Here is a 27476-nt window from a genome sequence, read left to right as displayed (position 1 = left end):
CAGAGCAAATGGCAGGGTTGGGTTCTTAAATCTATACATGCAATTCTTAAACCAATTACTCCAAAGTCGCCTTAGCGGCAAGGTTTCAGAATCAGTGGTTAGGAAATTGCAGTGTAGAGGTCACTAAGTGCAAGCTATGAACTGTGAGAAAGCACTTCATGTGCATCCTTGCTCAAGGGGAATTTTTGACTTTGGCTTTCTCATCCTTTAAGAGAGTAGAATACCGTATTTTTCGCTCTATAGGACGCACCAGACCACAAGACGCACCTAGTTTTTGGAGGAGGAAAACAAGAAAAAAAAATCCTGAATCTCAGAAGCCAGAACAGCAAGAGGGATCGCTGCTCAGTGAAAGCAGCAATCCCTCTTGCTGTTCTGGCTTCTGTGATAGCTGCGCAGCCTGCATTCGCTCCATAAGAGGCACACACATTTCCCCTTACTTTTTAGGAGGGAAAAACTGAGTCTTATAGAGCAAAAAATACGGTATTTGAAAGTGGGGGAAATCCACCTATGGATGTATACCAATAACCGAGCGACCTGACAGCTTGATCCTGTGTTAGCTGAACTTAATGCTTCCTTTTTTATTCTGTTCAGCCGGGCTTCATTGTGGTTTATGTGGCCACAAGAATGCTAAGCAAGTCTCTACCTGGTCAGTATCTGGATGGGGAACCACCATGGAGTCCAATGGAAGCAATTCTGCTCTATGCAAGAGGCAGAGGAGCTTGTAACTCACAGGATCAGCATGTTTCTCTCAAGCAGGCAATCCTTGCTCTCACTGTCGCTACATACAGAGCTGACGACTGCACAGCATGACTAGAATTGGCAAAGTCACAGCATGAGAGTAGGAGTTTGCACAGTCAGACCTGTAAGGTACAAGCCCAGAGATCGTATCCAGACTGAATGGCTGAAGGGCACCAAGCATTGTCCCATTGCTGGAAATCTTTCCAAGATGAGGGTGGTGTTTTCGGTTCAGCTCCTCCCCGCCTCCTTTTCTTTTTTCCAGACTATCAAGAGACTTGATGGAACCTGAATCAAGGGCCAATTCCATTTTGCACAGCAATCAGAAAAATCTGATGTTTGCACAATTCGTTCTGTTTCCAGGCATTCCTGTCCCTGAACACCACCAATAACGTGAGTCATTCACACCCGAGGCTCATTGAAGGAGGATATGATTGCTGTTTGTATTATTTAGCATAAATCTGTTTCAGCTGCATGGGCAAGCCTGTACTGTAATCCTGGAAGTGTACAAGTTTGGGAGAGCATTACTCCTTGGGTGATCCTGGCAAACTCCCACCCCTCTGAGCCATTCCTTAGTCCTTGTGGAAGATGTCAACGCAAAAGTTGTAAACATTATTTAAAGTTGGATTTGTTTTGGACCCATGCATGCATTCACTGTACATTTGAATCTGCTTTTTTTAAAATAAAAAAACTACATTTTGGCACGTCCTCCCCACTACCCTGAAAGAGAGAGAAAATACATTGATATTTGATAAGTTGTTTTATTGTTTCCAAGTGTTATTCCTGTTTCTGATTTTCATGGCATCAGAATAGGTTTAGACGAATCCCTTTGCAAATTTGATACATTGCCATAGCTGAAAACTTCATGCACATACATTCATTTGCATTCACGAGGACCCAGACATGTACAGTGTTTGTTACAGTGCAAGTTCCCTAACATTAGACAGTTTTTCAAATACACACATCTGACCTTTTAAACAACATTCTGCATTTTTATTCTTCTTATATAACAGTTTAGCTCAAAATGGAACTTCTGGGCGAGTTTGTGTGAGTTGGGGTGCTGGTGGATCAGATTCAGGGCTGCTCTTTTAGAACAATTCATTCATGGTGATTGGTGAGACTTACACCAATTCTGGCAGGAAAAGGGGGGAAGTACAGTGGTACCTTGGTTTGCAACTGTCTTGGATTACAACCGTTTTGGATTACAACCGTTTTGGATTACAACCGTTTTGGATTACAACCGTTTTGGATTACAACCATGTCAAACCCATCAAAAACCCCTTTTTTGGATTACAACCCAATTTTGGGGGGGGAGGCCCCATTGGCGAAAGCGCGCCTTGGCTTACAACCTGTTTTGGTTTACAACTGGACCTCTAGAACGGATTATGGTTGCAAACCAAGGTACCACTGTATGTGTTCATTTTCTTGTCTTGCTCAGGTTGTTGGGGATTCTTTAGCCTTTAGCTCTTGATGCTCTTTTGACTGGTGGAAGTTTTAGATATAATTTTCACACCAGAGCTGCTTCCTCCCCCAGTGCCTTTTCCACTCCCAGAGCTGAAATTGCCCCCTCCTGAGCTAAACCCGCCACCTCCTCCTCCAAAGCTAAGACCACCAAATCCCCCTCCTCCTCCTCCAAGACCAAGACCAAGACCACCAAATCCGCCGCCTCCTCCTCCTCCAAAACCAAGACCACCAAATCCGCCTCCTCCAAGACCAAGACCGCCAAATCCGCCTCCTCCTCCTCCAAGACCAAGACCGCCAAATCCTCCTCCAAGGCCGCCACCTCCTCCACCGCCGCCACCGCCTGCACTGGAGCTGACAACAGCTGTGGGGGAAAAGGGGAAAGTTTATTAGGTCCCATGGGGTTGACAAACTAGACAATTCCATCTCCCCGCCCCAGTTATTCATGTTTCTAATATTAAGTTCAATTTCTATAGCAGTTTGCATATACAGTCGTACCTCGGAAGTCAAACAGAATCCGTTCCGGAAGCCCATTCGACTTCCAAAACGTTTGGAAACCAAGGCGCGGCTTCCTAATGTCTGCAGGAAGCTCCTGCAGCCAATCAGAAGCCACAATGGACATTCGGATTCCAAAGAAGGTTTGCAAACCAGAACAATCACTTCTGGGTTTGCGGCATTCGGGAGCCAAAACATTCGACTCGCAAGGCATTCGACCTCCGAGGTACGACTATTTTTAAAAGTTCTGAAAATTCACCAGCATTTTAGTGCACGTTATACACATTTTTGCAAACAGTTTCCATATGCATTTTGGTATATAATTCTCCCTCATTGCATTTAAATGGAAGTTTCCCCCTAACATACGTAATTGCACACATTGCTTTTGGAGAACTTAGTTCCAAAATTCAGTGTGAATTTTGAAGGATGGCTGTGTTTCAAGCTTGCACATTGTTTCAGGAAATTATATTGGTTCCCATCAAATTGAGAACTGAAGCAACTTTCTTCTCCATTCCTAGGTATCAGGTACAATCATCAACTCATAGTCTGGGGTGGGGTGGGGGGAGAGAATTGCCAAAATTTACTGTTTTTCTTTTGCTATTTTAGCCCCACTGGTCTTCACCTCTGATGGATGCAACTATGGATCAGTGAAGGAGGACATGTAAAAAATAAGGTAAAGGACCCCTGGATGGTTAAGTCCATTCAAAGGTGTCTATGGGGTTGAAGTGCTCATCTCGCTTTCAGGCCAAGGGAGCCAGCATTTGTCCACAGACTGGTCATGTGGCCAGCATGACTAAACTACTTCTGGTGCAACGGGACACCGTGATGGAAGCCAGAGTGCATGGAAATGGAGTATGTATGGGTAGACAGCAGGAGTTGAGCACATGATCCAATGGTGGGTAGGAGTGAATGGGGAATTCCCACAGCAACAGTGCTCATCACTCTCATGAGCTACCTGACTGGGATTTTGATCTGGACATCTCACCATAGGTGGAAGGCCAGAAGAGGGGAAAGATACTCCATCCTATTTGAAAGCAAGAAGAGAGCTGGTTTGCTGGTGATAAAAGGAGAGGGCACGGCTGAGGAAGAAGCCCCTTGGAGGAGACTGGTAGAAGGAGGAGGAGGAAGACTGGGCTGAAGCAGCGGGCTTTCCTCCTGTGTTATGGGACTTGGGGGGGCAGTGGTGTAGCGTGGGGGTGCAGGGGGGGCCAGCCGCACCGGGCGCAACATCTGGGGTTAGGGCAAATCCACGGGTTAGGGGGCGCAAATCCACGGGTTAGGGGCGCAAATTACTTGCCTTGCCCCGGGTGCTGACAACCCACGCTACGCCACTGGGGGGGGGGAACGGTGCAGTCCTGTGATCCTCAGCAGAGTGGATGTCCACTGGACAAACCAACTTGCTGCTTTCATGCCACCCCTCCTGGTCCAAGGCAGTCAATGGGAACTTGCCACTAAGAGCCTTGCTTGCTTACAACACTGTGCAGCTCCCTTCCCATGGTGACTGTGGGAATCTCCCTGGGAAAAAGGGACAAGCCTTTTCCTTGGAACAGCCCCAGCTGTGTGCCATTGTTCCCAGCTGGTAGCGCTGGAAGAAGCTGCTGCCTGGAATGCAATACCAAGGAAGGAATCCGATCAGGTGCCTAGCTGGGATGGCAGCCCTTCAAGATCTTCTCCAGGGTTTCCAAAACATTTGGCAGCTGGGGCATAGCCTCTCCCCAGATTAAAACTGCAAGCTCCTTCCACTCTCACACACCAAGAGATGCGTCTCCCGCCTTGCAACTCTGGGACAGCCTGTTTAATCTTGTCTCCTGGCATCCCTCTCTCCTGTCCGTTTGCCCAGTCATTTGGGCCCCAGGGATGGGATGCTGCTTTCTGAATTATAGGGACTCCCCCACACCTATGCCTATAATCTGTAGTGCAGGAATTCCCTGTGCATCATTACTCCTTTGTAATGATGCCAGTGTCCAAATATTGGCAGAGGGAGAGAGAGAGAAAGAGCAATGATGAATGCTGCATGGAAAGAGTCGTGGAAATGTCTAACATGGCAGCTTAGTTCATCAAGGCACACCAGCTGGGGCCGGAGATCTGAAATATTCAGTTTCTCCCAGCTTCTAAATTTTCCAGTGTTAAGTTCAGTCCACATTAGTTTGGGTGGAATTCAACATGGTGTTAAGTGGGGTGTGCATGTGTTGAATGAGGTCTAATTGCAGAGCAGGGCTGTCCTCTCTCCTCCCCCTCTGTACCCCATGTGCCCCCTAGAACTGTTCTGGGGATTTAGGGGGTACAGGGGCACGGGGGGTGGGTGAAAGGGGCAAAGTACCATTGCATGAGCAGACCTCATTCCATGCATGCAACAACTTAGCTAAATCTGCCCTTTGCTGTTGTCATTCTGCATGGAAATATGTATGCATTTGTGCATGCTTATTCTAATATAAGCATTTTTATTTGCAAATGTTCTCTTTTGCATGTAATTTTTATATTGTAATATATTATATTTGCTAATATTTCATGCATATTTCCCTCTAATAATGGACTTTTTATATCCAGCTCTTGGCTGGATATATAACTGCTTTGAAAAATTTGGAGGTGCAAATTTGGAAGTATAGTTGTGCTTCAGTAGGCGTATCAGTTTTAATGGATGCACTGGTTCAAGAAGCGTAAATTGCTGAATGAATTTCTTCACCATTCCTAACACTTGCCCTTCTTGTGGTGCACAGTGTACTCCATGCACCATTTGGGAATAAATAAACTAATAATCATCACATTATTAATAACTTATTCTGGACCAGGCAAATAAAATAAAATGTTCATGATACTTACAGATGCTTACAGGATTGACTCCTTCTCCAGTTAGCCTGTTGAAGAAGAAATAGCAAAATGAAAAATGGCTCATCTATTACAATGAATATGGTCTGTTGTATATATAAGGGACAATGTTATCTGTTAAATAGAGTTTCCAACAGCTACAACAATATATTTCCCTATTTGGCTTCCTGTGTGATATATACAGTATCAACAAAAAATCTACTGAAGATGCACTTAAGATCTGCAAGAATTTGGAAAAATAATTGATGCACAGTGGAAGCAAATATATTGATGCTTAAGATCTGAGCTGTAAACTTAGAGCAATACCTCAAAGACTCTCAAAGTCCATGCCACCACAAGGAGCACTGCTTTTCCTACTGCAACAAACACTCCATCACAATTCACAAGATTAGCGAAATGATTTGTGTACTAAAACATTTTATTTTGTGTTTGAAGAAGATAATCAAATGTTCTATTACTTATTCTTGCAATTTATAATAATAATAATTTGATTATTTATACCCTGCCCATCTGGCTGGGTTTCCCCAGTCACTCTGGGCAGTTTACAACATATCTAAAAACATAATAAAACATAAATCCTTAAAAAACTTCCCTAAACAGTGCTGCCCTCAGATGTCTTCTGAAAGTCAGATAGCTGTTTATTTCCTTGACATCTGATGGGAGGACGTTCCACAAGGAAGGCACCACTACTGAGAAGGCCCTCTGCCTGGTTCCATGTAACCTCACTTCTCACAGTGAGATAACCACCAGAAGGCCCTTGGAGCTGGACCTCAGCTGAGCGACGGGGGTAGAGACTTCAGGTATACTGGGCCGAGGCCGTTTAGAGCTTTAAAGGTCAGCACCAACACTTTGAATTGTGCTCGGAAACGTACTGGGAGCCAGACAAAGCAAACTTAACAGGCATCCGTTGATAGAGTTGTGCCATTGTAGATATTGTTTCATCTCCACATAGAGTCCCCTGCAAAAATAAACTGAAGCAGCTCGTAAAGTTATGATCATTTATCCAGCTCACCTGTTCTCCTCCCCTTCCAGCAGCTTCCTGTAGGTGGCAATTTCAATATCCAGTGCCAGTTTGACATTCATGAGCTCCTGGTACTCCCGCAGTAGGCGGGTCATTTCTTCCTTAGCTTTCTGTAGAGCATCTTCCAAGTCAATGAGCTTGGCTCTGGCATCTTTGAGAGCTAATTCACCTCGCTCCTCAGAATCTGCAATAGCTGTCTGCAGATTTGCACACTGTAAGAAGGAAGGTGTTATTAAATTCCCTGTCCTCTTTAGTCATTTGTATTTGTACATTCATTATTATTGCTATTATTGCAATCATGATTATTACTGTAAATATTCCTGCTATCATCATGCATTCATTTATTTCTTAGTCTTTGAATAAATGAGGCTGCAATTCTATTTTGTAAGGCGTGAACTTGCTTTTAGGTCAATGTACACAGGGCTGCTCATTTTGGGACATAAATTTTATTTCCGCCCTTCCCAGATTCTATTGTCAGTTTTCATTTTGATGAATTCCCACACTTTACAAAGTTCCAGCCAAAAACAGGACTTCCTCTCCCTGCTACCCCACAAAGTATTGGCAAGGCTATCCAATGCAGATTGCCTCTGTCATGTGACCCTTAACCAACCCTTGCCTTTTAAAGCATTGCTACGTTACCTACTGAGAGAGAACATTGCATCAATTGCAGATTTTCTTACCTGGTTCCTGGCGTTTTCAATTTCTGACCGTATCCTTTGAATCATCCGGTTGAGCTCTGAAATTTCTCCTTTAGTATTACGCAGATCATCGCCATGCTTCCCTGCACTGGCTTGGAGCTCCTCAAACTATTACAGTAGGGAAGGGAAGGGAAGGGAAGGCAGAGATGCGTTGAAGGAAAGACACAATTACACAGCCCTGGTCAGCAATGAATGCCCCCGATCTGAGAAAGCCTGTTTTCAAAGATTCTGCTCATCCACACTCCTCATTTCTGGCATTCACTGTTGGGAGGTCCAAATGGCATCACCAAGAGGACTGGATTAAAGAAGCTAAGAAGAGCTCTGCTGGATCTAGCTAGCATCCTGTTTTCCCAGTGTGGCCAACTAGATACTTATGGAGGAAACCTACAGGCAAATCCAGCAAAAAAAATAAATCACTGTTTTTCCTCACTGACTGGTATTAAAAAGTACCGTATTTTTTGTTCTATAAGACTCACTTTTTCCCTCCTAAAAAGTAAGGGGAAATGTGTGTGCATCTTATGGAGCGAATGCAGGCTGCGCAGCTATCGCTGAAGCCAGAACAGCAAGAAGGATTGCTGCTTTCACTGCGCAGCGATCCCTCTTGCTGTTCTGGCTTCTGAGATTCAGAATATTTTTTTTCTTGTTTTCCTCCTCCAAAAACTATAATAATAATAATAATAATAATAATAATAATAATAATAATAATAATAATTTATTATTTATACCCCGCCCATCTGGCTGGGCCTCCCCAGCCACTCTGGGCGGCTTCCATAAAAACCAAAAATACAGTAAAATATCACACGTTAAAAACTTCCCTGAACAGGGCTGCCTTAAGATGTCTTCTGAATGTCAGGTAGTTGTTTATCGCTTTGACATCTGCTGGAAGGGCGTTCCACAGGGTGGGCGCCACTACCGAGAAGGCCCTCTGCCTGGTTCCCTGTAGCTTTGCTTCTCGCAATGAGGGAACCGCCAGAAGGCCCTCGGCGTTGGAATGATGGGGGTGGAGACGCTCCTTCAGGTATACTGGACCGAGGCCGTTTAGGGCTTTAAAGGTCAGCACCAACACTTTGAATTGTGCTCGGAAACGTACTGGGAGCCAATGTAGGTCTTTCAAGAACTAGGTGCGTCTTGTGGTCTGGTGCGTCTTATAGAGCGAAAAATACGGTAATGGTGCCTCTCATCCTTCAGGCAGCTAACTGGTTAATGACCAGTTAATTTAGGGACTGCCAATTGCTGGCACCTAACACTCAATTCAGTCACATCTCAGCTGAAAGGCCATGCCACATGGCTGAACTTTGCAAATTTGATATCTGAATTAGTCTCTCATGTTTCGAATGTGTTTTGGCTCAAGATATTAGACTACTTAGAAAGTTAGAGTAGCCCATGTGGACTTTCTCTATTTCTCATCAGGAAGCAGGATTCAAACTGTTGTGCAAGTGGATTTCTGGGACTATCCTGGCCACAATCCAATATGGAGATAAGATTTATAACAGGAATCTTGAGACTAGATTGTGACATCTTGTAGACCAAACTAGATGTGACATGTTAAATGCACCCTTGCATTTTGTAGACACATTCTTTAAAATGGAAATAGCAGCCACAGTGGCAGAGGAGAGATTGATAATTACTGGGATCACAGCAGTTGGGGAACTGGCATTTAATTCTTTCCTTCCCTGCTTAGCTATGACAGCCCCCCCCAATTGCTTCATATTTACTCCATTTCAACCTCCCCACCAAGGTTAAAAGATCTTAAGCATCTCCAGACCCATGTTTTATCAGAAGTGTCCCTTGGGCGTACCAGGGCCCAAGGCCACCTTCCATGCTAGAACTGCTCACCTTAGTTTGGTACCATGCCTCGGCTTCAGCTCGGCTCCTGTTGGCAATGTCTTCATATTGTGCTTTCACCTCAGAAACAATGCCATTCAGGTCCAAGTCTCGATTGTTATCCATCGAGAGGATGACAGCAGTATCAGACATGGAGGCCTGCAACTGAGCTAGCTCCTGAAAACACAGAAGACAAAATTTGGTTAGAAAACATTTCATGTTTTGGAGGTTATTGGGGTGGGACAGGATCAGATCGGTAGGTGACACACTTCTGTAAAATGGTCAGCTTTCTAGGGAGCAGGGTCACACGGGGGAGACCTTGACATTCATAACAAACAACAACAATAATAATAACAACTGAAGATTCCGAATCTTCAGTGGCAGATGAATTTTGGATCTCTACTATGAAACATCAAATCTTTCTTCTATACATCATTAATAGCATCTAAAATTAGGACCATTGTTTGTGAGAAATCACATTAGGACAATGTAAATCCAAATATTTAGGAGGGAATGCAAAATGTAAAAGAAAGGATGGTATTTAGAAATGTCATGCTTATTCACATTGGCGCCTTAACATTTATCATCCTGACTTTTAGGTCTATGTTTTGAAGGTAAGAGGAAGACTGAATACCGATTCATAGAGGGCCCTCAGGAAGTTGAGTTCATCGGTCAGGGAATCCACCTTGGCCTCCAGCTCCACCTTGTTCATGTAGGCAGCATCTACATCCTAAAAAGACAGTAAGAAACCAATTTTTTGTGGTTTTATATTTTGATTTTGTTCCGTGAACTTCCCTGAGACCTTTGGGTATATGGCAGTATATCAATTCAATACATAAATAAACTTTGCTTAGATTTCATTCGAGAGAAAACAGTGAATGGGCACAATAAAAAAAGATGTAAATGTCCACTCTTAAGGAGATTCATTATGGAGTTATAAAGGCAGTGTTCTTTAGAAGCTTTTGTTATTATTTTTCGCTCCCTTTTTATCTCAGAAAGAGCACAGACACTATTTTGTCAGCACAGACACTATTTTGCTCAGCAACTAGTCTTCCTGAAGGGTGATTTGTGGAATAGTGGATGGTGCCTTGGTCCAGAAAATGGCCTAAGAGCAAATTAAGGGTTTTAGGGAATAGTATTAGGAACAGAAATGGGAGTAGAAGTAGACACAATTTGCATACTCACCTGAGGTCAGGAACCCAAACCACACAAGCAGATGTAAGTAGTATCCACTATACTTCCTTTTTTTAAATCCACAAATGTTATATTAACAGTTACATTATTTTCTGCATTTTTAAAAATGTTTCCCTTCCATTGAAATGTATGGAAGTTAATTATGTAATTAATTACATATTTAATTGCATTAGTTTTGGCCATAGTGGATAGCAAGATGAATAATGTAGGTCATAGCAGAAGTTGAAGTGCAGTGGAATAGAAGCAGGAATGATTGTGATGAACACAGGATAGGATGGAAATCACTGCCTCCTGACACTCATAAAACAAGTTCACCTCCTCCTGACACCAGTTTCTCAACTCTTTTGCCCCTAAGTTTGTAAGTGGGAGGCTAGTAGAAGATTTAGCTCCAGATGCTGACCCTTTGCTTACTTCAAAAGTCACTCAGAATATAGAACCAGTGAGATGCTTGCTACAGATGGTCCTGGAGAATAATCACATGTGGAGAGGGAGAGCTGCCACCTTCCTTAAATAGTGCCCCTGCATATTCTCTTTTAAAGCTGGCTCAGAATTCATGCCTTATGTGCACATTTCCCTCCAGCTTAGTACAAAATGCACCAAGAGAAGTCACACCAAGCCAACAAGTCCTTTTCTTGATGCATGAAACATAATTTGGTCAGATATAATATTGGGTCCCTCTTAATTAACCCAGCTGGTCATCAACCTTCGGAGCACGAAGCCTCACCTTCTTGAGCATGACAAACTCATTTTCGGCAGATGTGCGCCGGTTGATTTCCTCTTCGTATCTATCAGTACAAGAAGCAAAAAGTTTCAGTTTGTAACTATTTCATCTATTCAATGTGCCTTTAGGCATTTCAAAATGAACCACAATGATATTGCCGTACATAGCACATACTGCACTTATTGCCATAAATCACCTCTGAAAACTTATCTACTTCCAGTGTGTTCCCAGTGTGTAGATATGATGTTGGGATAAGGGCCCTGATTGCAGAGCCTTTGACATTGAACTCTGCTCATCCTATATATCTGCAGAAAAATACCCCCCAAATTAGGGTGTTTTTAAGAGTGTGCCTGCAGAACATGTACCCCAGATTTTTTTTTTGTATGTGCCCTGAGTGTTTCTGATTGGTACATGAATTCAGGAGGAAATGAATGGGTGAGTTTGTGATTTGATTTACTCACTAAGCTATTGATTTGTAGGAATAACTTAAGGTGGTTTTATATAGTGATGTTTTTGGTATAATGGATGGGGTTAATTGAAAGGGAATCTGATTTGGTATGGAGTGGTATCTTTGAGATATCAACTGAAGTACAAATTAATTTAAGAGTTTATCTGGGATCATTTGGATGGAAAATTAGTTGGCTCAGCTTCTGTGACATTTAAATTCAACAGTCGCACCCGTATATCAAAGTAGCATATGAAAATATTATGCAAACATACGTCTGTGAGCCTTTGGCCTGAATTTCCTCCAAATTTCAAAAACATTCTCAAAATATTCAATTGCCATTGAAGCTGCCATTAGTCAACTGGTTAGTACCCCTTATAGCCATTTCCTTTAGGGATGGAGGCAATCTCTGTGCTGGATGGGGGTGATCTCATAGGACCTAGCTGTACAGTCCACAGGTGATCATTAGATATCAGCAGATCATTAGACATTAGAAAACAAAACAAAACCTGAGAAATTTTATCTTTGGCAATTTGCTTCCCAAATTCTTTGGATGCATCACTCAAGGTGTATCCATATTCCCCACCCCCGACCCCGAGGCATCCTTTGGTTTCAGTTGCAAGGACCACCAGCTCTCACAGGAATCTGTCTGTCAAAAGTCCTTCTTAGGGAGCCTTCATCATGAAGGTGCATGGCAACTTGGAAAAGGGACTTTCCTGTGTTGGCACCCCAACTCAAAAATGCTTTCCTCCAACCTGCTCACTTTGCTTGCTGAGTTTTATGCAGCAGGCTATGACTTTTTTTCCTTTTCAGGCTTCTAATGTTTCATTATAGGGACGCGGGTGGCGCTGTGAGTTAAACCACAGAGCCTAGGACTTGCTGATCAGAAGGTCGGCGGTTCGAATCCCCACGACGGGGTGAGCTCCCATTGCTCAGTCCCTGCTCCTCCCAACCTAGCAGTTCGAGAGCATGTCAAAGTGCAAGTAGATAAATAGGTACCACTCCAGCGGGAAGGTAAACGGCGTTTCCGTGCGCTGCTCTGGTTCGCCAGAAGCGGCTTAGTCATGCTAGCCACATGACCCGGAAGCTGTACGCCAGCTCCTTCGGCCAATAAAGCGAGATGAGCGCCGCAACCCCAAGAGTCGGTCACGACTGGACCTAATGGTCAGGGGTCCCTTTACCTTTACCTTTAATGTTTCATTGAGTTGTGCTGTTTTACATGCCTTTATTGCTGCTTTGTATTTAATGGGTGTGCTTTTGGAATTGCTATTTTAATAGTTTTGTTTTTAAACTCTGGAAGCCACCTCAATTAAAATAATCACAATGACCAAACAAGTAAACTATTGGGTGTCAGTTTTGCCTTTCAGGAGTTAAGAAAGCATGTAAAGCTGAAGCCAAAGGTTCCAACTTCCATCTGTTAACCTTAATAGTCAAGGAAGATGCTGTGGGACTTGGCTGGAGAGGTTGTGGCACTCCTTTCACCCACTGTGACAGGGTCCATTGGTTTTCAGGCTTGGAGCTGAATGACAGCCTTGGTAATTGAATTTGGGCTCTAGAGGTATTCCTCTTTCTCTTGATTTCTCTGCTCCAGAACAAATGGCTGCTTAATCTTGGGGGGGGGGGGGGGCTGCTTGAGGCATTGTACATGCCAATGAAAAATAAAGTCATACCAGAAATAATGTTCATGTTAGTAGCATAGCTGCCAACTTTTCCCTTTTCTTGCGAGGAATCCTATCCAGAATAAGGGAATTTCTCTTAAAAAAAGGGAAACGTTGACAGCTATGTAGCATAGCACAAAACCAGTAGCCCATACCTAGCAGCCTGCACATTGCAGAGGTGCATAGAAGCACAGATGCGCTTGCAAAGCAAATTCCCTCCATGGATGACTCAAGCAGGTGAGGCAATCCACAAGCTCCAGACGAAAGCAATTAAATCCCCAATTCTCATTAGCCAATCTGATCTGGAGGCAAACTCTCACATTAATTCCACCTTTGACTGACAGGTCTCATTGTGTCATCGTGGTGTGGTCTGAGATAGTAGCCCTCATTGTGTCATCTGGGTTTTGGGAGTTTCCCCTGCGCAAACTGGTTTCGTGCCAATTGAAACCTTTACGAGTTACTTTATCTTTGCACTAGCTATGAGAACCAGGACTGGCCCTACCATTAAGCAGTGAGGCCACCTGCCTCAAGGAGGGATGGGGGAGAAATCTAGTTTTATTTGCATCTTGATGAGAAACCAGCTAATTCACACTTGTCAAACCAATACGCAAACCAAAATTGTCCTTGAAAGTTCTCTGAAATTTGATGCAGTTCTCCAGCCAGTGTGCTAAAATATGCATATGTTAAGTGTGCAACAGAATGCATACAGCCGTAAAAGTAACATGCAAGATAATAGGTTATACAGTCACAGAATGCATTATATTAGGTGAAATTGCTTGCAGAAATCAGTTTATTAGTAAAACTGCATCCAAAATAAGTGTATTAGGAGAAATTCAAATTAAATTCTGTTTTTTAAAAAAATCAAATTGCTATGGAAATGTGGAGAACTGAATTTAATATTTAAAAAAATGAGAAAGTGAGAGAGACCAAAATTGACAGATTTGACCACTCCTAACCTCTGCTGACAGATTTCGACACACACATGCACACCCCATTTTTCTAAAGCATTAAACCCTTCCGTTCAGATCATTTCAGTCCCCAGGGTAGCTCCAACTGTTAAAGAGTAATAATCATAGTAACATCAAGAGGGTAATCAAAGTGGGCATATCTGGCCTGCGTAGTTCAACCAAGTCTTGGTGGTACATTGCCAATTAGTACCCTAATCCAGGCCATTGTTTGAGTATGCACCAACTTGGCACTCAACCTCAATGCCTTAACACCCAATAGGAACCAGCAAAGCTTCTTCATGGCTGAGGCAAATTCCATAACACGCTTAACCCAGGTGTGAGGGACAGTTGACTTGTCATCAGTCCCATCCTTCATGGCCAATTGCTGGGGATGATGAGGATTCAAAAACATCAGGAGGGCCAAAGGCTCCTCACACTTGGCCTAACCCTTCGTTTCCTCTACTTGGCCTGCCCCTCTCCCTTCACCACTTGTGGCCATGCCTATCCTACATGCAAATCCCCTTCCTTAAGCTCTATGGGACAAACAAAAGAAAAAACAAAGAAATCAAATATATCTGAACCAAGAAAAGAACCGTCAAGCAAAGTAGTCCTCAAAGCCTAACTACTGGCTCACTTCAATTGTCAGGACTAGCAGATGTTAAGGTAAAGGTAAAGGATCCCTGACAGTTAAGTCCAGTCGCGAACGACTCTGGGGTTGAGGCGCTCATCTCGCTTTATTGGCTGAGGGAGCCAACGTTTGTCCGCAGACAGTTTTTCTGGGTCATGTGACCAGCATGACTAAGCCGCTTCTGGCGAAACCAGAGCAGCGCACAGGAAATGCTGTTTACCTTCCTGCCAGAGAGGTACCTATTTATCTACTTGCACTTTGACGTGCTTTCGAACTGCTAGGTTGGCAGGAGCAGGGACCGAGTAACGGGAGCTCACCCCGTCGCGGGGATTCAAACCACCAACCTTCCAATCGGCAAGCCCAAGGCTCAGTGGTTTACACCACAGTGCCACCCGCGTCCCTTTAGCAGATGTTACAATCCCCCTAAATTGGATCTTCTCTCCCTCTCACTGAGGCCTAGTCAGTGTACTTAATTTGTCTCATATGGTAGGTTTGCCCTGGCCTTGCTCTTGCAAGCGGAGCAACAAAACAAAGTCCCAGTGATACAGAGAAGACCGGCTACCCGAGAGTAATGCTCCTGTCTTTATTCCGCAGGGTGTAACCTGCCTTGGAGTATTTTGGAAGTAATAGTGCCACTGTATTCTGCTCTGGTCAGACCTCACCTGGAGTACTGTGTCCAGTTCTGGGCACCACAGTTCAAGAAGGGTTCTGACAAACTGGAACGTGTCCAGAGGAGGGCAACCAAAATGGTCAAAGGCCTGGAAACGATGCCTTATGAGGAACGGCTAAGGGAGCTGGGCATGTTTAGCCTGGAGAAAAGGAGGTTAAGGGGTGATATGATAGCCATGTTCAAATATATAAAAGGATGTCATATAGAGGAGGGAGAAAGGTTGTTTTCTGCTGCTCCAGAGAAGCGGACACGGAGCAATGGATCCAAACTACAAGAAAGAAGATTCCACCTAAACATTAGGAAGAACTTCCTGACAGTAAGAGCTGTTCGACAGTGGAATTTGCTGCCAAGGAGTGTGGTGGAGTCTCCTTCTTTGGAGGTCTTTAAGCAGAGGCTTGACAGCCATATGTCAGGAGTGCTCTGATGGTGTTTCCTGCTTGGCAGGGGGTTGGACTCGATGGCCCTTGTGGTCTATTCCAACTCTATGATTCTATGATTCTATGATTCTATCTCTGGTGTTTAGGTGGAGCTGCTGCACAGATATGTGTGATCATGGCAGACCAAGAGAAGCATCTCTAAGTGAAGGCGGTCTGGCTGGACACAGCTTCTATGTGTTCATATGTGTGTCCCACAAGCAGCTTTTGTATGTCCCACAAGCAGCTTTTCCATATTAATGTCTTCCCAGTTACTTGAAAAGTTGGCTTTCTCAGCCAGTAGCTTAAAGAGGGCTGAACCAAGCCTCGAGGCAAAATGTCCAGATTCTGATTCACCATATCCTGGTTTGACTCACTTTGAAATGATTTGCCACTCTGCAGTCTGAGCTATTGTTGTGGCATTTGCAAAGTTGGCCCAACATGCCAAGAAGCTCCGAAAAGGCCCATTTCTCTTGATTTCAACCACATCAAAAATGAATGACTGAATGATTCAGTCTTGAGTCAGTAGCCAGTTTCCACTGCTCCCTGGTATTATTAGTAATTGCTTCTATAAAATGTTTTATCAGCATACGCTGATATTAGTCAGGTTGCCTTTGACATTTATTTATTTGCCATGTTGCTGCAGTTATGGTAAGAGAGTGGCTTATTTTCATATATTGGAGATATTCAAGAAAGGTCCTATTTATATAACTTGTCTGAGACAATATAACTCTACATTTGGAGCAAGAGAAAAGCGTTGATGTATCACGACTGCAAAGTTATTTTTCAGAAATGCCAGTATGAATCCAATATACACAACAGGAATAATTTTATACCACTAATATACTCTTTTAACATCTAGGGAATTGTGATTAATACAATGTATATGACACAGTGCAATATAAACAAAATATTTCCGTTTCACTTTTATCAGGGAGTTTTAAATGTTTGACATTAAGTTTAAGTTGTTAAGTTTGATGGTTTATTATGTTTTTATGTGCTGGAAGCTGCCCAGAGTGGCTGGAGGAACCCAGCCGGGTGGGCAGGGTATAAATAATGAAATTATTTATGACAAAATGTATTATGTGTATACAGGAGTACATAGTGCATATAGGAATGGGTGCTTGCATATGTCTATGACAATTGCATTTGACACTGTATAAAGCATGCACCCCATTGTATGTAGAGTCTACACACCAGAGGGAATCTGAAGAGCCTCTGTGTTTAGCCAACTAGGGTACATTAAAGAGGGCATTATCACAGCTACTCAGCCACTTTCTATCTCTGCCTAGGAAGATGGTTCGAAAGCCTCAGCCAGTACAGAATTCAGCAGCCAGGTTAATCACCAGGGCAAGATGATTTGAGCATATTACACTGACCCTGGCCCAACAATAGAGGCCACCAGTTAGTTTCCAGGACCAATTCAAAGTGCTGGTTTTGACCTATAAAGTCTTAAACGTTTCAGGACCACAATACCTCAAGGACCATCTCTCTCCATATGATCCTGGCTAGACCATGAGATCATCCTGAGGCCCTTCTTTATGTGTCTCCTCCATATGAGGTCCAGAGTGTGTCAACACAAGAATGGGCCTTTTCTGCAGGGGCTCCCTGTTTGTGAGATGCCTCAGGGAGGCTCACCTGACGCCTTCATTATACACCTTTATGTACCAGGTAAAAATGTTTCTCTTCTCCCAAGCCTTTGGCTGATTAACATTCTATGTCCATTTAAATGTGTTTTGTGGGATGGTGAAGCTATTGGTGGCTTTTGTTTTTATCTTGGTTGTTTTATTATTTTGTGACCCACCCTGAGATCTAGGTAAGGTAAAGGACCACTGAATGGTTAAGTCCATTCAAAGGCCACTATGGGGTTGCAGCACTCGTTTCGCTTTCAGGCCAAGGGAGCCGGCATTTGTCCACAGACAGCTTTCCAGGTCATGTGGCCAGCATGACTAAACCACTTCTGGCACAACGGGACACCTTGATAGAAACCAGAGCACATGGAAATGCCGCTTACTTTCCCGCTGCAGCGGTACCTATTTATCTACGCGCACTGGTGTGCTTTCAAACTGCTAGGTTGGCAGGAGCTGGGACAGAGCGATGGGAGCTCACCCTGTCGCGGGGATTCGAACCACCGACCTTCTGATCGGCAAGCCCAAGAAGCTCAGTGGTTTAGACCACAGCACCACCCGCATCCCCTTAACCCTGAGATCTACGGATGAAGGGCGGGATACATAATAATAATAATAATAATAATAATAATAATAATAATAATAATAATACTTTCTAACTCTGCACTCTCAAGTCTGCTGGAATAGCAGATAAATATCTGCCCCCCCCAATCAGATATTCACTTACTTGGTCTTGAAGTCTTCAACAAGATCCTGCATGCTCTTCAGCTCCCCATCCAGCCGCCCCCTCTCATTCATCAGGCTGCCCAGCTGTTTCCTTAGGTTATTAATGTAAGCCTCAAAGAATGGATCAAGGTTGCTCTTGCTGGCACCAGATTTCAAGCCTTGATCCTGCAAGAGGGTCCACTTGGTCTCCAGAACCTTGTTCTGTTGCTCCAGAAAACGGACCTGAAACAAAGGAACACATGAAGCTCTTTCTACTGAATCAGAATCCCACTTCAACTAGCCCAGTATTAAGAAGAGACCCTTTGGATCAGGCCTAAAGCCCAGAATCTTCTTCTCACAGTGGCCAACCTGTGGGAAGTTCGAAAGCAGGACCTGAATGCAACAACACTCTCGCCACCTGTGATTCACAGCAACTGGTATTCAAAAGCATGCCACCTCCAACAGAAAATTGTTTTCATGGCTAGTAGCCATTGATCTTTCTCAACATTGCTATAATAATAATAATAATAATAATAATAATAATAATAATAATAATAATAATTTTATTTATACCCCACCCTCCCCAGCCAAGACCGGGCTCAGGGCGGCTAACAACCAATAATAAAAACAAGTTGATTAAAATACAATTTAAAAGATTAAGATACAACAGTAAAACAATTAGGGAGCAATCTCATCATAGGAGGAGAAAGGAAAAAGAAAAAGGGGGAGGGAATCAAACTGATTCTGAGCCAAAGGCCAGGTGGAACAACTCTGCCTTACAGGCCCTGCGGAAAGAAATCAGATCCCGCAGGGCCCTGGTCTCATGAGACAGAGCGCTCCACCAGGCCAGAGCCAGTGTTGAGAAGGCCCTGGCTCTGGTTGAGGCTAATCTAACTTCCTTAGGGCCCGGGACCTCTAGGGTGTTGCTATATATGGATCTTAAGGTCCTCCATGGGGCATACCAGGAGAGGCGATCCCGTAGGTACGAGGGTCCTAGGCCGTGAAGGGCTTTAAAAGTCAAAACCAGCACCTTAAATCTGACCCTGTACTCCACCGGGAGCCAATGCAGCTTGAAAAGCACTGGGTGAATATGCTCCCATGGCAGAGACCCCGTGAGGAGCCTCGCTGCAGCATTCTGCACCCGCTGGAGTTTCTGGGACAGCTTCAAGGGCAGCCCCGCGTAGAGCGAATTACAGTAGTCAAGCCTGGAGGTGACCATCGCATGGATCACTGTGGCCAGGTCGGGGCCACATATGAGAGCCTCTTAACTGGAGGTGCCAGAGGTAGACCTACTGCAGGTTGACTACCACTGAGCTACGGCCCCTTCACAGTTGAAACAGCTTGTGTGGGTTTCTTTTTCCAGGCAACCCTCGTGAAAAATGTTGATAACTTGATTTACAATAACATGTGGCTTTGACATTGGTATGGTGATCCCATCCCAGCTTAGCCTCGCTATTTTATATGGTTCTTACTGTGTGGTTTTATGTATTTTGCTGTAAACCGCTTTGATATTTTAAAATGAAATAGCAGTATATAAACATTTTTATAAATAAAAGCAGTAAACGGGGCAGTGTGATTGCCTCATCGCATCTTCAAACTGAAACGCATCAGACCCTGAAGAAAATCTTGGAAATGTGCAAGCAGGGATTTGGGGAGTTGTGGTCTGGAGAGAGGCATGTTGGAGCAGACCTCACAAGGAGCAGAACACAGGGAGCCGTCTTAAACCTGATCAGGGTATTTGTAAATTTAACCTAATATTGGTTACTCTGACTGGCAGTATCCAGGGACTCAGGGAGAGCGTTGCCATCACCTGAAATCCTTTTAGATGCAGATGCCAGAAACTAAAACTGAGGGCTTCATTAGGCAGAACATGCTAAGGTAAAGGTAAAGGGACCCCTGACCATTAGGTCCAGTCGTAGCCGACTCTGGGGTTGCGGCGCTCATCTCACTTTATTGGCTGAGGGAGCTGGTGTACAGCTTTCGGGTCATGTGGCCAGCATGACTGAGCCATTTCTGGCAAACCAGAGCAGCGCACGGAAATGCTGTTTACCTTCCCGCTGGAGAGGTACCTATTTATCTGCTTGCACTTGATGTGCTTTTGAACTGCTAGGTTGGCAGGAGCAGGGACCGAGCAATGGGAGTTCACCCCGTTACGGGGATTTGAACCGCCGACCTTCTGATCGGCAAGTCCTAGGCTCTGTGGTTTAACCCACAGTGCCACCCACGTCCCATAGAACATGCTAAGCTAAGTAGTAAAGGGCGTAGAAATTGTGCAATTATTCAGTTAAATGGTAGCTCCTTGAAAAATAGTCTAAATCCTCCTTTTCCTTTCCCAGATAAAAGGAACAGAGCCAAAATGAATTTTGAGTGAACAGAAAGCTCAACCAAATCCTCCCCTAGTTTAAATTTGCTCACAAAAATGTTGAATTTATATTCTCCCACTTGAGTCCTTCCTCCACAATATTTCCAGTTATGGTTGGTGGGTTTTAGTTTAGAATGAAGAAACAAGACTTTTAACTATTCAGTTAGAGTACTTATTGGGGGAGGAAATATCCTAACTCTTGAACTTAGAAAGTGAAATTCAAATTCACATTCTGATGATTTGACAAACACTCTGAATGGGTTTTTTTGTGTATCTCTAGTAAGATTGTTATAACACACGTACACCTGAATTCATAAGCCAGCCAGCCACCCAAACTCAACTTGTCTGTATGCTTACATGTTAAGACATATGCCTTTGTCTTGAGTCTACCTCCTTATCCTCACATAAAGCATAAACATGGTTTTCTTCTCTTCCTGTACTATCCTACCACAGCTGAACGAAGTCTCACCTTGTCAATGAAAGAAGCAAACTTGTTGTTCAGAGTCTTGATCTGCTCCTTCTCCTCTTTCCGCACCTCTTGGATGGAAGGGTCAATTTCCAAATTGAGCGGCGCCAGGAGACTTTGGTTAATGGTTACTTCTTGGATGGTGCCACCAGCTCCAGGTCCACCGCCACCAAAGCCCAAGGAACTTTTGGGTCCGCCAAGTCCGCCACCAAAACCAAATCCACCACCACCACCACCCAAACCAAAACCACCACCTCCAGCTCCCCCGCCAAAGCCATACCCACCACCAGATCCACCACCCAAACCAAATCCACTGCCGGACCCTCCAGCAAAGCCTAGTCCGCCACCGCCACCAAATCCACTGCGGAGGTTGCTTGCTCTGCTGCTGGAAATTCTCCTATTGCCACCAAGATTATAAAGACTCCTGCTGCCAAAGCCACCGCCACCTCCACCGCCACCAATACTGATCCTTCCAAAACTGCTGCCGCCACCGCCACCACCGAAGCCAACTCCGCCAGCTCTGGCAAGAGAAAGTGAGCTGAAACCAGATCTATTGCTACTTGGGACAATGGCAGAGGTGGCGGTGAAAGCCCTGCCACCACCGCCGCCTCCTCCTCCAGCCCTGATACTATAGGACTGCCGGTTCATCTTTGTGGATTGCCTCTGAGAGACGTTGCTACGGAGGAGGAAGCCTAAAGAGTGGTGCTCTGGTGGGAGAGCCCTTGAACATGGCTTCTTTTATCCTCCGGGGGCCCTGGGTTTGGCCGCTTTGGAAGTCAGGAGATCAATTTAGCGCATTCATGATTTTGACACACCTGGAACGCAGGTGTCCAATTGGACTTGTTCAATGCTAATTGAAGAGAACACACACACACCCCTATGTAGTGATAGGTGTTGCATCGCCTGAGGCCTTATGATCAAATTACCAATTATTCAGAAACCAACCATGTGTTAAGGGTTAATCTAGCCAGAAGTTGTCAAATATTTAAAGGAAGTTCTGCCTGCTTGCTTGCTTGCCTTCTTTTTGAAGAAAATGCTGCACAGCATCATAAATTATATGCAACTGAAACACTGAGTTTGAAAGGGGAGCGATCAGCTTTGGCTGTCACCATTAATTTGTGTGCATTATGTTTTGTCATTTCATAATGCATGATCTTGTAGTGTAACTTTGTGTGCCTTGCTGAGATTATGCTAATACAGGCACATCTCGTTTTATTGCACTTTGCGCTTCACAGGTATTGCTCTTTGTGAGGAGGAAGGTGCAGCTGCAGGCAGCCTGGCCACTTTCAGGGGACGGAAGACCCTGCCCCCCTCCCTTCAGGCCCTGGAAGTGGAGCTGGCTAGGGCTGGAGATGGTTTTTTGCCTTCCTGCCCTGGCAGTGGCGGTGGGGGTTGCGGAGCAGAGCAGACTTAATAGACTGCAGTGTAGTGTAAGCATAATTTTTTTTTTTAAAAAAAGATATTTATTAAAGTTTTCAAATTTAATACAAAAAGAAAAAAGCAAAAAAGTTTAAAAACACATAAAGTTCACAATATCCATTTTTCAATAACATATTTCACTGACTTCCTCATACCTCCCCTTCTTGTATTCCAATTCAAGTTGTTAATTCAGCAAATCCTTAAATTTAACCTATTTCCATACCCTATATTTTTTCCCCTTATCACATTACAGCTATGAACCCCTTAATTTCTATCCAACATCATTCAACACTCATTAATTTTGCAATATTTCCGTAAATAGTCCTTAAATTTCTCCCAATCTTCTTCCACCGACTCTTCTCCCTGGTCTCGGATCCTGCCAGTCATTTCTACTAGTCCCATACAGTCGATCATCTTCATCTGCCAAGCATAATTTTTATGTGCACTGGGAAACAACATAAATGGTGTGGCTTGCTTATTGCAATATTCACTTTATTGCAGTGGTCCGGAACCGAACATGCAATACAGTGGTACCTCGGGTTACAGACACTTCAGGTTACAGATACTTCAGGTTACAGACTCTGCTAACCCAGAAATAGTACCTTGGGTTAAGAACTTTGCTTCAGGATGAGAACAGAAATCGTGCTCCGGCGGCGCGGCAGCAGCAGGAGGCCCCATTAGCTAAAGTGGTGCTTCAGGTTAAGAACAGTTTCAGGTTAAGAACGGACCTCCAGAACGAATTAAGTTCTTAACCCAAGGTACCACTGTATCTCTGAGGTTTGCCTGTACATCCATATTACAGAGCTGCAAAATGTATAGAAAAAGGCACTCCCACATTGTTGGGTTACCAGGCACATACCACACATACCATTTAATCATAACTGAATCATAGACCTGGAAAAGCCACTACTTTTAAGCATGCTTTCTTTAAAGTTAATTCCCTTACCATCAATAGGAGTTCGAAGAAGTATGCTTAAGGTGGGAGTGTTGAAATAGAATGTTACCCCCTCCCGTCAGGTATGTACTTTGATCATTCTGTGCTAATCCCTCCCCTTTTTTCTTTCTAGTGCCACCATTGCAACTGAGATGTTCAGGAGTTGGATACCTTTCTCTATCAGCATGGACTAAAATGTTTGAGATGTTTGAGATTGTAAGTAGTGGTGGGGACCATGATTAAGGAGTGAGCATGCTAGAGGTTCATAAAATTATGAATTATGAACTGTGGGAGATGGATACAGAGTAAATTACATAAATAGGAAGACTTCAGGTTGCCATTTTAGCTAATTTGTGGGAGGTTCAAGAGACAAACACTCGCAAAAGTTTGACACTTCTTGTCCTCTCTCTTCATACATTTCTGACCACATCAAATGCCAAAATATTAACAAGTGTCTTAATCTTTTGATCTTGAGGCCCTTGACAAATGTCCTTTCTTCCTGCCGCCACCCTCAATTGGCCCTGCAGGTGATTGATAATACAGTATTATGCTGTTTTTTCCTCATGCTCTTACGTTTTAGTTAATTAGTCTTGTGATATGTATCGCACATTATGTGACGTGTTGCTTTTTTCTTTCTAACCTTGGCCTTTGGGAGATGTAATTATTCAACAAATCTAAAATCTAATTCGCCCATTCCACAATTGCTTAGATTTGCTGTTGCTTCAGTAAGAAAAGAAAGTTGTTGTCGTCAATACTATTTGTTCCAGGGAAGTCCTCAAGCTACACAGTTTAAATGCACAATTTAAACACCGAAATAAATCACTAATTACCGGTATGCTAGCCATAGACAAGGTTCTACTCATTTCCATTCATTTTATTCCAGAACAGTAGGCATGCATGATTCATTATACACATCAGTTAGTGGCTATGAATGGCAATGTATATTTCTTAATAAAAATATTCCATGGTCCAGACAAGCATCAGAATGCAGGTGAAACCTACATATGTATCCACTCAACAGCTGCAAAGGAAATGTTTTGAGTATTCAGATCTCCCTTCCTGGATGTTTGTGTGTGTGTGTGTGTGTGTGTGTGTGTGCCAAACTGGGGGATATCAGAATTTTCAGTTGCAAATAAATACTTGTAAATAAATAGACTGCAGGAAAGTAACTGTTGGTTAAATAAATTCCAGAAGTGCATTAATAAGCAGCTGTTTGAAAAGAGAAGGGTGGCTGCACATTGGTTTGACTTGACTTCATGTAATCAGATCCGTTTAGGAGCAAAAGAGCTGGAAGGCAGAGCATGTCAGCTTCCAAGTTTTGATGGTTGATTTCTCAACCCTCTCTTGTAGTGCAGAGGAGGAGCCATTTCAAGTCCATCAAACTTCCTGTGCACTGAGGGGAAACCTTCTTGGGCCTACTGAAAGGTCTAGTTGTGTTTTGAGGGGAAGGTGATACAAGCTAGAGGAGGAGTAAATGGAGGTGAGTTTTGCAGGAATTTTGTAGGAAACGTGGTATGTTTGAATTCTTAGCTAAATGTTTTAAAATTGTGTTGGTTTTCATAGTATTTAGTTGACATTTACATTATTTTTAATCAGTTTCATAAGCTTCCTCAGATATCCTGGTGCCCTCCAAATATTCTCCCTGATTCCCATTAGCCCTAACGAGCATGGCCAGTGGTCAAACGTCATAGGAGATGCAGTCCAACAGCATATGGAGGGCACCAAACTGGGGAAGGTTACTCTTGTGCTATTGGACTCATCTAAATAGTAAGCATCAACCAGGCAGAGGGCCTTCTCGGTAGTGGTGCCCGCCTGTGGAATGCCCTCCCATCAGATGTCAAGGAAATAAACAACTATCCGACTTTGAGAAGACATCTGAAGGCAGCCCTATTTAGGGAAGTTTTTAATGTTTGATGTTTTGTCACATTTTTAACATTCTGTTGGGAGCCGCCCAGAGTGACTGGGGAAACCCAGCCAGATGGGTGGGGTATAATAATAATAATAATAATAATAATAATAATAATAATAATATCATCATCATCATCATCAGAGGGCATTCATTGGCTTAGCTCTACATCACATGTATACCCTCCAACATTCTTTCTGAGTCTTTCTGAGTAAAGTAACAAAAGGTTTACTCACATTTCAGTTCACGATTTGGTCCCTACGATTTTAACTACTAAGTAAAGGCAGGCTTTGCTTAGTAGTTACACAAAGAAAGAGTGAGTTCATCTCATATGGAGACTGAACTCATGTGCTGCCGGCTGAGGGCCAGCAGACAGCAAAATTACATTTAGACAACAAAATCGCTGCAGGAGAGCAGCATGGCAGCAAGAGAGAGAACAAGACAACAGAAAGACCAAACAGGCTGAGAAAATGGCTACATGACTCGGCTCTTTTGTGGAGTCAGCCAGGGCCATGCTCATCTCCCAGGTCACATGCAGGGGGAGAAGCTCCAGACCAGTGGAAGAGGAAATTACACTGACTGAATGTCCCCCTGCCTGTGCCTACTCTAGGGAAACAAGGAATGTTGCATTTGACTGCACCAATGGATCACACCCAACATACAGTGTGTTGTCGTTAATTGCATTTATTTCTGACCTTTTCCTCCAAGGAGCTCAAAGGTGGCATACATGGCTCTCCACCCCATTTAGTCCCCCCACATTCTCCCCTGTGAGATAAGTTAGGTCGAGAGGGAGTGAGCCATAGCTGAGTGGGCATTTGAACTCTGACCTCCCACGTCCTAGCCTGGCACTCTGAACACTACACCACACTGGTACATCTGGCATTGCCCTTAGGAGTGACATTGTGTTCTGCATGCAGCTCTAGCTAAATAATGGAGCGCAAGCTTTGCGGATCCAGGTTAAGTTGTTGGCCTCTGTTTTTAAAAGGATTTCCGGTTTCAGAGCTGGGGGAAACCTTCGGTCAGAGAGACTTCACAAGTCTTTCCTGGAGAGCTGTAGGCTGCGATGGGTGAGACGGATCAGTTTTCAAACACTTCCTAACCTCCCAGGAAAGAGAAAATATTGCAGAGTGGATGTATGTGATCTCACTGCATCTCAAACATGACGAAGATAATGAGATTAAGGGTGTGTCAGGGTCCAACAAAACAGTGGAAATTCTGCCTTCAGGCTTTCAAACTGCAGCTCACTGCGTGTAAGGTATGTGTGCAATGTGAAGGATAGAAAGCTTGAACAATTTCCTCAGCTGACTCTCTTCCAGGGCTGGCTCAGCCTCAGTTGTGGGAAGCAAGATTATGGCTCATTTTTAGAACAACAAAGACTGCAGTTAAGCTCAGGGTTTAAGTCGATGCAGGTCTCAGCTAGAATGGCATGGGGCAGGTTTGGATGTGGAAAACCCTGGATCAAATCCCCGCTCAGCCTTGAAGCTCCCTGTCTGGTTTTGGGTTAGTCTCTCTCTCTCTCTCTCTACCCTGCTGCACTACTAAAAGATGAGATGAGATGGTCCTTAGTGTAATGGTTAGAGTGTTGGACTAGGATCTGGGAGACCAGGATTCAATTCCTTGCTCAGCTATGAAGCCACAAAGACTGACTTTGGGCCAGTCACTGGTGGAATCTAGACACATATAAAAAACGTTGTGAAAATACTTTTTTGAAAAACATTTTGAAAAATATATAGAATTTGCCATAGCTCACCATCGCCATCTAGTGACACGTTTGTATAATGCACTGTTAAAAAGTGAAAGTAAAGGACCCCTGACAGTTAAGTACAGTCGCGAACGACTCTGAGGTTGCGGCGCTCATCTGGCTTTACTGGCCGAGGGAGCTGACGTTTGTCTGCAGACAGTTTTTCCAGGTCATGTGGCCAGCATGACTAAGCCGCTTCTGGCGAAATCAGAGCAGCGCACGGAAGCACCGTTTACCTTCCTGCTGGAGCAGTACCTATTTATCTACTTGTACTTTGACGTGCTTTCGAACTGCTAGGTTGACAGGAGCAGGGACCGAGCAACAGGAACTCACCCCGTCGCAGGGATTCGAACCGCCGACCTTCCGATCAGCAAGCTGTACGCTGGCTCCCTCGCCCAATAAAGCGAGATGAGTGCCGCAACTCCAGACTCGGTCACGACTGGACCTAATGGTCAGGGGTCCCTTTACCTTTACCTTTATAGGATTTTTAAAAAATAAATAAAATAAAAATGCAAACTACTCTGGAGTGAAGGATAGCATAAACAGGTTGTGTGCACGCACACACATTCATTTATCCAT

At 43.9% G+C, this 27476-nt stretch overlaps 1 protein-coding gene across 1 annotated transcript; it reads right to left on the bottom strand.

The window, feature by feature from the left end:
* Positions 1-1499: 1499 nt before the first annotated feature.
* On the bottom strand, positions 1500-21628 carry LOC114592997 (keratin, type II cytoskeletal cochleal-like). The gene is made up of 9 exons (XM_077923818.1): positions 20901-21628; positions 18092-18312; positions 10979-11039; positions 9695-9790; positions 9073-9237; positions 7219-7344; positions 6530-6750; positions 5512-5546; positions 1500-2560 (listed from the first exon to the last, which is right to left on the bottom strand). Exons 1-9 carry the CDS (start codon positions 21543-21545, stop codon positions 2196-2198), a joined length of 1935 nt encoding a protein of 644 aa, XP_077779944.1. The 5' UTR covers positions 21546-21628; the 3' UTR covers positions 1500-2195.
* Between the last annotated feature and the right edge of the window lie 5848 nt (positions 21629-27476).

This window comes from Podarcis muralis, chromosome 2 (assembly GCF_964188315.1).
Source record: "Podarcis muralis chromosome 2, rPodMur119.hap1.1, whole genome shotgun sequence".
Classification (NCBI taxonomy): domain Eukaryota; kingdom Metazoa; phylum Chordata; class Lepidosauria; order Squamata; family Lacertidae; genus Podarcis; species Podarcis muralis.
This window is presented reverse-complemented; position numbering and strand designations above follow the sequence as displayed.

Bases quoted from the DNA above. Each gene is read 5' to 3' on its own strand.
- LOC114592997 (XM_077923818.1), bottom strand. From the start codon at position 21,545: ATGAACCGGCAGTCCTATAGTATCAGGGCTGGAGGAGGAGGCGGCGGT. The intron at 18,313-20,900 runs GTGAGACTTCGT...CCTTTGTTTCAG, and splicing joins TTGCTTCTTTCATTGACAAG to GTCCGTTTTCTGGAGCAACA. The intron at 11,040-18,091 runs GTAAGTGAATAT...TTGTACTGATAG, and splicing joins GTTGAAGACTTCAAGACCAA to ATACGAAGAGGAAATCAACC.